We start from the raw sequence: 12,221 nt of genomic DNA, 5'->3' as shown, positions 1-12,221 counted from the left end.
TGATACAGCCACTATGGAGAACAGTATGGAGGTTCCTTAAAAAACTAAAAATAGAATTACCATACGACCCAGCAATCCCACTACTGGGCATATACCCTGAGAAAACCATAATTCAAAGACACATGCACCCCAATGTTCACTGCAGCACTATTTACAATAGCCCGGTCATGGAAGCAATCTAAACGTCCATCGACAGATGAATGGATAAAGAAGATGTGGTACATATATACAGCGGAATATTACTCAGCCATAAAAAGGAACGAAATTGGGTCATTTGTAGAGACATGGATGGACCTAGAGACTGTCATACAGAGTGAAGTAAGTCAGAAAGAGAAAAACAAATATCGTATATTAAAGCATATTTGTGGAATCTAGAAAAATGGTACAGATGAACCAGTTTGCAAGGCAGAAAGAAAAATGGTACAGATGAACCAGTTTGCAAGGTAGAAAACAAACGTATGGACACCAGGGGGGGAAAAGGGGGATGGGATGAATTGGGAGATTGGGATTAACTTATATACACTAATATGCATAAAATAGATAAATAATGAGAACCTGCTATATAGCACAGGGAACTCCACTTTGCTGTACAGTAGAAACTAACACAACATTGTAAAACAACCATACCCCACTTAAAAAAAAAAAGCATGTCTCATTGATTTACTCCTGGTTTGCTGGTTTCCTGTGGTGGCAATCTTGGTGCTTTATTAACATTATTTTTATAGACTTTTTAATTCTATCCTGTGTTTTCTGATGGATTCTTGGATGAAAGACTCAAGTAACATACACTGATTATCAAGTGCATAATTTATAAACAGAAATTTAGGTGTATAATATGTGAGACACAAAGGACTTGAAGCAGTGTAGGTAGGCAGACATAAGTTAATAAAAGTGAGCCTGTCTTATTATGTCAGTTTATGATAGATAACATTAAAACCTGGAATAACTGTGTGCCTACTTTTAAAGGAATTCTGTGTTATTTTAACTCAGTGCTTAAATTTGGGGCTCTGGAATGAATTAACAATTTTCCACTGAAATTAAACTTAATTATGCTTTTAACTTAGGAGAATTTGCCCCAAATGATGTTTATGGTTTTTTTCCTCTTCTGATCTTTATGTTATAAGCATTTTCAAATTTAAAGTATAATGAATATGCATATATGTGATCAAAATTTTAACTGCTAACATTTTGCCATGTTTGCTTCATTTATTACTGTTCTGCAAATGTTTTTGAGAATAAATTACAGATATATTGACATTTCACTCCTTAGGTTTCTCTGAAAATATGAAGTTTTCCCATATAATTAGTACAAAATTATCACACCTAACAAAACCAACAGTCATTCCTTAAACTTATCTAATACTCAGTAAAAACATGTTTTTCAAGAATAAATTACTCACCTAAGGTGGGGAAACACTGTAATCCGGGATATAACCTGAAGATATAATATTTGTATCTCTAAGAATCTATAATAGTTTCCCTGTGAAACGAAACAAAATAGCTCCCTTACACATAGGAAATGATAAGTGACAGAAATTTTCATTTTGTCCAGAAAACCTTTAGATAGCATCAATGGAAAATTGTAAATTTCATCGCTATTGTCTGAATGTGCATCAGGATGGACAATATGTCCAAAGTTCCGAAAGGGGACTCTTTTTCTTGGGAATTAGTAGGAGTCCCTGAACTGGAGACACTGCACATCTTTTCTCTTCTTGTCAGATACACACCAGTGTGTGAGGTGTCCAGATCATCAGTACTCAAACTCAAATCAAAACCACTGTCTCCCAAAGAAAGTGACTTCCCTACCTTATCAAGACCCACTGAGGATGGCTCTGGCCTGCACTGCTCTGTGCTTCTCTGTTCTCACAGCTGTGGTCCTTGGGGTCTCTGGGAAGCACAGAGACACTCCCATCATCAAGGCCAACAACCAATCCACAGCTACATCCTGCTCACCTCCCTCTTCCTGGGTTCCCTGTTTCTTACTCTCCATTGGCCTTCCCAACACAGGCATTTGCATACCTCAGCAAACAACATTTGCATTTGTGTTTACTGCGGCTATTTCCACTGTTTTGGGTAAAATCATTACTGTGGTTTTGGCTTTCAAAACAAAGGGAAAAGGACGAGGCAGTGGTTGATATCAGGAGCACCTGACTCTGTCCTTCCCATCTGTGCCTTGATCCAAGTCACTATCTAGAACCAGATTGGGACTCTCTCCTCCTTTCATTGAAATGAACACACACTCTGACCCTACACACATCACTGGTTGCATTAAGGGCTCTGTCACTGCCTTCTGCTGTGTCCTGGGGTACATGGGATCCTTGACCCTGGGGAGCACTGCTGTGGCTTTCTGGGCCAGGAATCTACCTGACACCTTCAATGAAGTCAAGTTCAAGCAAGCTGGTGTTTTGCAGTGTCTGGGTCACATCCTTCCCTGTCTATCACAGCACCATGGTGGCCATGGAGATCTTTTCCATCTCGGCCTCCAGTGCAGGACTACTAAGCTGACTCTTTGCCCCCAAGTGCTACATTAGTCTTCTGCTGAGTCCTGATAAGAACATCTTGCAAGGGATAAGGAGTAAAACAGGTCCTAAAGCCAGTAAGCATTCCAAAGATTTAACTCATGGCTCTCAAATAGATGAGTAACAGACACATGAAAATGAATCACCATTTTTATAGAGAGAGTGAATCAAAGCCAAATTTATAATTTCTCTTTCTCAATTAACAAAGGTTTTTTTCTATGTTCTCTAGTATACCAGGGGCACAGCCATGCTCAGTCAACAGTTCCTGAAACTTCAAGGTCATCTTGGATATTCTGCTCACCAACATTAAATCTATTATCTATTTACATGTACAAGAACATCATTTTACCCTCTACTTCTTGAATGAATTTTCTAGCCTATGCACTGATAGTTGGTACAGTCTACCAGGTGGTCTACTATTTTAATTTGGTCCCCAAAACCATTAGGCAGCATCAACAGGAGTTCATGCTCATCCTTAAATAAAATGGTCTTTTGCATACTAATTTGGGGACTTATTCTGCTATCTCTTCTTCTAATATATTTAGATTTATTTTTACCTTTTAACTATTCAGTTTATCTGGTGCTTGTTTTTGTGGTCTGTGGAGGAAGCTACACCATCCCTTTTTATGAGAGAGAACTGGAGGGCATGTGGTTTGTTACCTGCCCTGAGTGAGTTGGGTCTATGTGACCAGAAGGGTCTAAAGTGAAAGGCTGAAGAGGGTTTGGGGCCAAAAGCCCCAAGTCTGGGGAGGCCCTACATGATGACAGGGTACTTTATAAGTTGAAGATGTCACAAGCAAGGAGGGAACAGAATCTTAGCTTCCTGGGAGCCTGGGAATCCTGTGGGGTCTGTGCCATCCAGGGGCCAGTTATAGGACACACAAGATTAGAGACACACAGAGGTTCGTCAGAGGGAAGAATTTCCTGCACGTCAGAGCCACCCAGCATGAGAGATAGAGGTGGGAGAGATGGGATCTGCCCTGAGCTCACACTGTCCACCATCTGGAGTGACAGGAATATGCAGGACGTGAGGGAGTTGGAGGGAGTCTCTGAATTAGCCCAGGGCAGGGAAGATGAAACCTCACCAGTTATATTAACAGAGAATTTAATATAAAAGCATTAACCAGTTATGTGTTTTTTATTGCTGCAAGAGCAAATTATCACAAATTTGGTCACTTAAAACAACGCAAATGCATTCTCTTTCAGTTCTGTAGGTTAGAAATCCAACATGACTCTCACTGGGCTGTGTTCCTTTCTGGAAGCTCTAGGAGAGAATCCATTTCTTTGCCTTTTCCAGTTCCTAGAGGCTCTCACATTCCCATGCTCCAACGCTGCCATCTCCCGGGCCATTCCTCGGTGGTCACATCTCCCTCTGATTCTCTCGTCTCCCTCCTCAACTTCTAAGGACCCACATAATTAGATTGAACCCACCCAGATAACCCAGGATCAGCTCCCCATTGCAAGGTCCTCAACTTAACCACATTTACAGAGTCCCTTCTGCCATGTAAGGTGACCTATTCTCAGCTTCCAGGGATTAGGGTGTGGACATCTTCGGAGAACAATTATTCTGCCTACGACACCCAGCAACTGAAGAACTAAAAAGGCAAAAGAAAAGAATGCTCAAACAGTTATATAAAGCAGCTTCCTCTCCCTAGGGCTGGAGAAAGAAATGGGGGAGGCTAAAGATTTGAAAACATAGAAACTTGGAAGACGGGCCTTATGGGGAAGGAACCCAGAACTCTGAGAAGGGTGCCTCCCTCGGGCATCAAGAAAAGAACTGCTGTCCCTCACAAGGTGGAGGAACCTATGTTTCTGATGCAGAAGCTATCACTGTGGGCTGGGTTTGTAACTCCAGTCAGAAGGTTGTCTTAACAGGGAAAAAAGCCACACTCCCCGGCCCAGCCACGTGGTGGCAGTAAAGCAGTTTAGAAGACAAGGGTGGACGGGGAAGGAGATCACCACACACCAACTAAAGAGCTGTGGACGCAGAAGTGCTTAAAGAAAGCAACCAGCAGGCTGTACAGACTGCCTCCCGCTCAGGCCAATTTATCCTAAAGAGCCTTTCCAATGACAGTGTGGGGGACTGAGATAGGCAACCTGGAGCCTGGGGCAGAAGGAAGTTGACACGCAGCAAAGGCGACCCCTGGTGCTTTGAGTGGCAGTTGCCTGACAGTCACGGCTCAGCATACCCCATGTGAGGGCCAATTAACCTGGCTTGTAACTGGGCATAGGTGGACAATGAGAGATCAGCTCCCCTTGTGTTGCTCCTCCCCGGCACATGTGTTATGGGATAAAGTGGGCCCTGCCCAGCAAGCACCTGTTACTAAATGAAACTGGTACATCCAAGAAAGGAGTAAACCAGCCATCAATGGACTCTCTCACCTGCATGAATGGGTGACCCTCAGACGTGGGGTCTTCGGTACACCGAGGTCCCAGAAGATGCCTGGGCCCGATGCACAGTCAGACCAGTTATATTAAACGGTCCACTGTGGCTGGGCAGCCGCAGGAAAAAGCCAAAGCATGTAGAAAAGAAAAAACTCTGCCCGTGGACAGAGATGCAGACTGGTGCTTGTCCTGGAAGACACCCCCTGAACACATCTTGTTACATTTTCACCAACTTGCAGCCAGTAGCCAATGGACATCAGTGTAGCACCTGACAACCAAACAACCTGGATCGAATCCCAGCCCCTTAGGGACAAACACTGTGGCAGAAGACTGCACAGGACCCATGCACTCTGTCCATGACCCATGGAAAAGGATGCTTTGGCAATGAACATCAGTGGAACCGACATGCTGATCAATTCTGCATCACACAGGTAAAGACCACAGCCACCTGGATACATCATCACAAAGGGCATGGCAATCAAGCCATAGATCAAAGCCTGGCAATGCCAGCACCTGAGGCCAAGGAAGCCTGGCTAATGTGCCTGACTGGCAGCTCCACCAGCAAGTGACAAAGGGAACTCTGGGGTGCACGGTCCAGTGCACTAGACCTGGCCAGTCCTGGCAAATAGACTCTAGAAACCCTTTACCCTTGTCCCAGGGGTACCACAGGGTGCTGACTACAGTGATACCCTTTCTGGGTACAACACAACAATTCCCACTTGCAGAGCAAATGCAGGCCATACCATTTGAGAACTCCTAAATGTGCTGCTACATATTTGAACTCCCTGAACACATCCAGTCAGACAGTGATGCCACCCTCACGGTCACGAGTGCCAACAGCAGACAACTATCTGGCACTCATGGGACCTTTCACATAATGAGCCTTCGCCTGCTTCCCTTTTCCCCTCCTGAGTCCACCTTCAGCTCTGCTCTGCCACCCACAGGTCCCGTAGCCTGGTTTCCTGAAGGCAGTAGTGATGGTCTGGGACGAGGTTGCCAAAACATTCTGAGATGACAAGCCTGGGGCTTCCCTTATCTCATGCCTATGTGTGCTGGATCAGGCACTTGTGGACATTGCTAATAATGAGTATGAGGTGACAGCCCCTAAGGCACACCTGCCGGCATGGCCGCCACATTCTGGGATGCCACACAGGAATCTCCTAGGGATGAATCCAGCCAGAGTAAGAAATGGCGAGGACTTCTAAAAGGATAAAGTCCCTGTGCTGCAGGGACAGGTCATACATATACTGACCGTGCGGCCGTGAAAGGACAGCTGCTCCGCTGGTGGGGAAGGAGCACCTCAGACTCCCGAAGGTCAGAGATGTTGGGGAGGGGGGCATTAGCGACTTGGCTCTCACCTGCAGGACACCTGGCCCAGCTTGTCATCTCAGAATGCTTTGGCAACCTCGTCCCAGACCATCACCACTGCCTTCGATCTAAGTCCTGGACACCCACTCTTGGGACACTCTGAACTGAGGACTACTGACTCAGGAGGCAGGATGGCCTCCACCAAAATGACAAAATAAGATTAATTTTCTAGATGCTGATACGATCTCCCTTAGCGTCATCTTATTACTGCGGGTGCCCTGTGGTCTCCCTCTACTGTCAGAACAAGAGCAAAACCAAACTTCTCTTGTGTGCTTCCTCCAGACCATAGCTAGTGCTCTAAACTGAACTGATTGCTGGATCTGTCACCCCCCACCTGGTCCTGCTGACGGGACCAGCTCCCCCTCTCCCGGTCTCTTGCCAGCCCTCCTTGGATCTGAGGGGGCAGGCCTCATCCACGGGCACATGTGGAGGTGGCTTTGGGAGAGACTTGCCCATCTCGAGGCACCTCCTGTGCATGTGGGGAGAGGGGAGGTGGCCCCGACTCCTGGGCTCCAGCTCACCCCCAGGTGGAGCTTGGGCTCTGGAGTGAGGCTGTCTGGGTTCAGTCCCCATCCTGACCTAGCCGCTCTCAGTCCTGTGTTTCTCCAGGAGCAGAACATATGTTCCTCCACTCCAGGTCTCCTCCTCCTTCCTGGATGGCAGAACAATAGTGCCTAGCAGCAACCTTCCTTACACACAGGGCAGAGGACCCAGTTAGGGGAAGGACTTGGCCGAGGTCATGGACAGATCAAGGCCTTGGCAGCCTGGTCCCCATCCCTGGTTCTTGCTCACAATGAGATAAAAGCCAGAGCTCACTTCTGTACAACTCCTGACCAAGCCAACCAGGAAAGCCCTGACCTGCACTAGGACCCTGAGCTAACCTGAACCTGACCTTGACTCTCACTCTCACTTCAATCCTAACCCCTAACCCTAACCTGACACTGACCCTGACTCTGACCTTGACCCTAACCCTGAACTTATCCCTTCCCCAGTGCCCACAGGAGGGCAGTCCCTGCCATTCGCTGACCCCAGAGTAAGCAGCCATCCCTCTGGGAGACCCGACAGCTGAGGCCATGTGGCCCTCACTCAGGTCCCTGCTCAGGTTACACAGCATTGCTCCGACTGCTCTCACCCCCAACCCTGACTCCTTCCAGCCTTCTCTGGGGCTGCAGTGGGCAAGGGGCTGCCCAGACTGTGCACTAGCTCCCAGCACCCTCAAGGGTGGTCTGAATAAACAGAGACTTGGTCAGAACTTGGATCCAGCTCCCCCCTTCTCTCGGCCTAGCAAGCAGTGAGCCGTGTGCCTGGCGAACTGGGGGGAAGCAGGGACCCCACCAGTCACACAACAGTAACGTGATGAGGCCGGGGAAGGGGCCCCGGAGAAGGGCTGGGGAGCAGGGAGACTCCTGCCCTGGGAGACGGGGCTTCATGAGAGCTGGGCCTGCGAGGATGGAGCAGCCTGGGACCCAGTGGAACTGGAGGAGGACATTTCTAGGGGACAGAACAAGGAGGGGCAGGAGCTGGAGAGCAAGAGGTGGCAGCAGATAGGTTTGACTATTGAAGTGAAGTAAAGGGTGGGGGGGAAGCAGGGGTTGAGAGGTTGCAAGAGAGACTGCATGCAGGACCAGGGCTGCATTGGGGGAGAAAAGTGGGGGGTTGGGCTGTGTGACTCAGACACATCTGCTCACTGAGAGGCCATTTAATAACTCTCAGGTGTCTCTGTCTTTCTCAGCCCCAAGTCCAGGCCCTTGAGAACAGGGCCAGTGTGGCTCTTTGTAGCCTGTCAGAATGCCGTCAGTGAAAAGCATCTCCCTTGGCCTCTCTCCTCTCTGGCCCTGGTGATCATGAAGTCCTGATTGAGATTGATTGTGAAGAATTTTACGACTTCCTCACGATCACTGCTGAAAGCAGAATCCTCATCCTGGAGAAGAGATGGGGACCAGAAAGACGGAGGGCAGAGGCTGCTTTTGACGTCAGCTGGATCACCCTAGGCGCTAGAGTTCCTGGTTCCCAACCAGACTCACAGAGTGGACACCAGTGCTCTCACTGCAGCGAAGGGGCTCCTGCAGCAGCCGGGGGAGGCCATCACTGGAGCGGGGACTCGCCTGCCCGCAGGTGGCCATCTCCATCAGCCTCCCCAGGCACCCACACGGCAGGTGGTTACCTGGCTCCAGGTATCTCTTCTGTAAATGAAGAACTGACCTCAGTTGTCAATTCGCTCACTGTCTAATTCGAAGGCCCCTGCTGGCTTTATGGTTGTGCTGAAAGGGTCGGACACAGCAGCCCGAGCTGCCCCGGGAATCTCCTGAAGCCCTGTCCAGGGGCCCCAATTCAGTAGGTGTTGGGGAGGCCCAGCAAGAGGATGGGTGAAAGGTCCTGGTGAATCTGCACTGCGGTGAGTGTGCACAGATCCTGATGGAGCCGGGGAGTGTGCGGTGCTCTCCGGAGTGAGGCTGCAGCATCGCACCAACTCAGGGCTGCCCTTGGGCAAGGCTGTTGTCACTTGTTAAGGGACAAGAACTACCTGACAACTGCTGGAGAGCTGCCATAGTCTTGGGTGAGGTGCATGCCCACGACAGCCTGGATATCCTTACCCTTCCTCAGTTCAACCCTCTTCCAGGGACGCTGCGGGGACACCACAGGAGTGTCTGGCAAAACCAGAGCCCAGGACCTTTCTCCATTCAAGCTGCCACATTTGGCGGAACAGCCAGGGAAAACTCACCCCCACCCCTTCCTCTGGAGGTGGCAGTGCATGGAGGTAGCTGAGTCTCTCCACTCAATGCCCCACAGTATCTCTGAAGGTCCTTGGATCGCCCCCTGCTAAATCCTTGGGGATTCGGCCTTGGGCCCAGGCTTTCTTGGAGCCTCCCTCAGTGTTTTTTTATGGAAGGCACACCCAGAGCCAAGATGTGTGACCCAATTTGCTTACAGTCCAAGGCATGGGCCTGGCAGCTAGGCCCAGCTTGTCCTCCAGGGCTACGCCCCTGCATAAACCCACCCTCTCCCCATGCTTTGCCCTTAGACCACTTCAGAACACAGTCACCCTGCCTACTGTCACACATCTCATGTTAGGGCGGGGGAGCCCCTGCAGGCCACCTGGCCCAAACTCCTCCATGTGGGGAGGAGAAACTGAGGCCCGGCAGGGATGAAGTTGCCCCGAGACCCAGTTCTGTGTTTTCTGGTTCCACGCTAGAACCACTATTTAAATAAAGTCCTCCCTTCCCAAAGGCAAAGGAGCTCCCAACGCCTCCCTCCCCAACTCCTGTTGGGGTCCTGAGCCAGAGGTGCTTATCGGTCAGGGCATAGGCCAACCTCGTGCCTCCATTGTCCCTCCTGCACACAGGCCCACAGAGGTCATAGGTGTGTTAATTCCCTTGGCACCTACCTGCTGGCAGTGAGGCAAGCTAGGTGAGTTTCCTCCCCCGCCCCTGGCCTGCTCCAGCACAGCCATGATATGCGGACTGTAGTTCAGAGACCCCCAAGTCCACGCTCTCAACTGCATACCCAGTAAGGGGAAGGGCCTTGCCAGAGGCCACCCAGCAGGTCAGGGTGGAGCTGGAGCTGTTCCTGCCTTGCAGCCCTGAGAGGCCAGCTCTGCTCTGGGGCAGTTGGAAAGAAGGCAGGTCCACAGGAGACAACTCATGGGAAAAAAGCCCAATAAACGGAGCCGTCACTAGCAGCTTGGAGCCTCTGACCAGGAGAGGAGAAATGGATTGATACCACCCGAGACACAAGAACTTCAGTTACAGCCCAAGAGACCAAAGTCAGACTTACGGAAGGATGCCAGAAGTCAGCAAGATGGATGGAAGGCCCTTTACAGACCATGTAGTCCACCATTTTACAGATGGCAACACTGAGGCCCAGAGAGGCTCAATAACTTGGAGGCAAGGATGAGGCAAGGAGAGGCCAGGGGCTCCTTGCCCCCAGTCCATGAGCTGTTGCAGGTCAAGAAGCTCATCCGAGGCTGGCCTAGAGAGTGGCAGGGGGCAGGGGAAACCACCAGCTCTGGGGCCACACCCATCACCCTCACCCTCCTCCCAGTCAGGACGGCAGCAGCATCTCCCTGCGAGAAAGTAAACGCTCATCTCCTCCAAGAGCCACCTCCAGGGCTCATCCTGCCTTCTGTCCTGTGGGCCACAAGGGCCAGAGTGGGCCACGCTCACTCCACGGGAATTCCACGGTGGCCCCTCTCAGCTCTGCGGTTTGTCCAGGAGAAGCTGAGCTACCACGGCTCCCTGGAGTTCTAGCGGCTGGGCAAGCGATGCAGCCTCATGTCCTCCTTCTGGATGTGCTCGTAACAGGACTAGCGGGAGAGAGGCGAGGCTGAAGCCAGCTGGCCTGCCCGCTTCACCCACATGCGCAGGCTCTAGGGCCTGACACTGGGGTGCACCCACCTCCCGGGCCTGGACCACTGTGTCTCCAACTCAGCCCTCAGCCACAGTCTGCAAGGAAATGGGTCCTTCCCTCTCCCACTGTGCTCAGGGTTGCAGCCTGGAACACACTCAGTCCTAGGGATCCGAAGGCCGGGATGCACTGTGCCCACCTCCCCCCACCCAGCCCCTTTTAACAAGGGCAAGAGCAGTGGCTCTGTGAGGACCCTTCCCATGGAGACACACAGAAGCTGTGAATTTGAGCTCATCTCCGTGATGGTGTCTGGGGTGAAAGGGGTCTGCCTCAGTGGCCAGGGCATTTCTGCCTGGGCCCACCATCTCTGTCCCTCACCTCCAGGGCCGTGAGCAAGAAGTCATACAGGCCTCCTGTGTGGATAGGGGCCATCATATCACGGATCAGGTGGATCTCGGCTCCCAGGTGCTGGATTCTGGAGAACCACCGCCACCACAACGAGAGGGAAAAGGGGACCTATCAGGGACAGGCATCCAGCAGCCGGGAAGGAGCTCTGGCCTGGGTGGCTGGACACCTGGGGTGTGGTCCCTGCTCTGAGTTTGGCACCCACGGGACCCTGGGTGGGCCTCAGCTTCCTCATGTGTACCAAAAAAGGCTGTGTCCATAAACCCCCATGTTCAAAGACTTTGGAGTATGACTTGGTTGGGGCTGGGCAGGGTGGGGAAGGAACCTCCTGCAGCCCACCCCCAGCTGGGGCTCACTGGGCACGCGACACCACGTAGATGAGCAGCGGCAGCAGGTCGTCCATGGGCAGCTTGTGCTCCTGGCCGAGCACCCGCGACACAGTGGCCTCAATTTCCCCATATGTCCTCTCCAGCACCTCCAGCTTCTCCCAGGGGTCCACCGTGGTGCTGCAGCAGGGTAGCTGGCTCCAGATCAAGGCCCTCAGGTCCAGTCCCAACCAGGGTCCCCAACACTCCTGCCACCCACACCCACCCTCCCTGGGGTGTGGACTCACATCATCTTCTGCAGACATTCCGTGGCTGACAGGAAGCACTTGTCTCTGACCAGGGAGTATCTCTGCGTGGTTGGGGGAGTGGGTTAGATGAGGCCGCAGCCCCCCAGCTCTGTCACCTCCTCTTTCCTCAGGGCTGGCCCCCGAGCCCCTCACCACCCACCCCTTCCCCATCACTGGCTTCAGCACAACTCTGCCCAAAGGGTTGAGTGACCCAGGGCAAGTCACAGATCCAATGTAAGCCTCAGTTTACTCAACTGTAAAGTGGGGTAAATGGTCTCCAGGAGGCTGGGAGGATCAAAATGGAAAAAGAAGATAAGAATCATAACAGCCAATGGTCACTGGGTGCCACCCAGTTCTATGTCAATGGCTCTTGAGTCCCAGGGCTTGTTGAAACAGAAATTCCAAGTTCACTCCCTGAGTTTCTGACTCAGTAGGTCTGGGATGGGTCCAAGAATCTGCTTTTCTAACAGGCTCCCAGACAATGCTGATGCTGCCAATCCAGCAAACACACTTTGAGAACCAATGCCCCTTGTGTTCTGGCCCACATCACCCGACAACAATCACATGAGATAGTACTAGTACTGCAT

At 51.0% G+C, this 12,221-nt stretch overlaps 1 protein-coding gene across 16 annotated transcripts in view; it reads right to left on the bottom strand.

The window, feature by feature from the left end:
* Positions 1-330: 330 nt before the first annotated feature.
* Positions 331-12,221, bottom strand: part of ALS2CL (ALS2 C-terminal like) — a 32,421-nt gene continuing 20,530 nt past the window's right edge. For 2 of the 16 annotated variants that reach the window (XM_055083156.1, XM_055083166.1), the window contains 5 exons: positions 11,890-11,919; positions 11,635-11,696; positions 11,378-11,527; positions 10,995-11,091; positions 4,896-10,575 (listed from right to left, as the gene is read on the bottom strand). In XM_055083156.1, coding sequence (XP_054939131.1) covers positions 10,516-10,575; positions 10,995-11,091; positions 11,378-11,527; positions 11,635-11,696; positions 11,890-11,919 — 399 coding nt within the window. In that variant the 3' untranslated portion in view covers positions 4,896-10,515. Of the gene's footprint in view, positions 1,481-1,511; positions 4,115-4,895; positions 10,576-10,994; positions 11,092-11,377; positions 11,528-11,634; positions 11,697-11,889; positions 11,920-12,221 lie in introns of those variants that run through there. The other 14 variants (XM_055083157.1, XM_028485890.2, XM_055083165.1 and 11 more) reach the window with 12 other exon arrangements.

The sequence above is a fragment of the Physeter macrocephalus genome, unplaced genomic scaffold, assembly GCF_002837175.3.
Source record: "Physeter macrocephalus isolate SW-GA unplaced genomic scaffold, ASM283717v5 random_658, whole genome shotgun sequence".
NCBI lineage: Eukaryota > Metazoa > Chordata > Mammalia > Artiodactyla > Physeteridae > Physeter > Physeter macrocephalus.
Note: the sequence above shows the minus strand (reverse complement) of the source record. Positions and strands in the feature narration are given on the sequence as shown.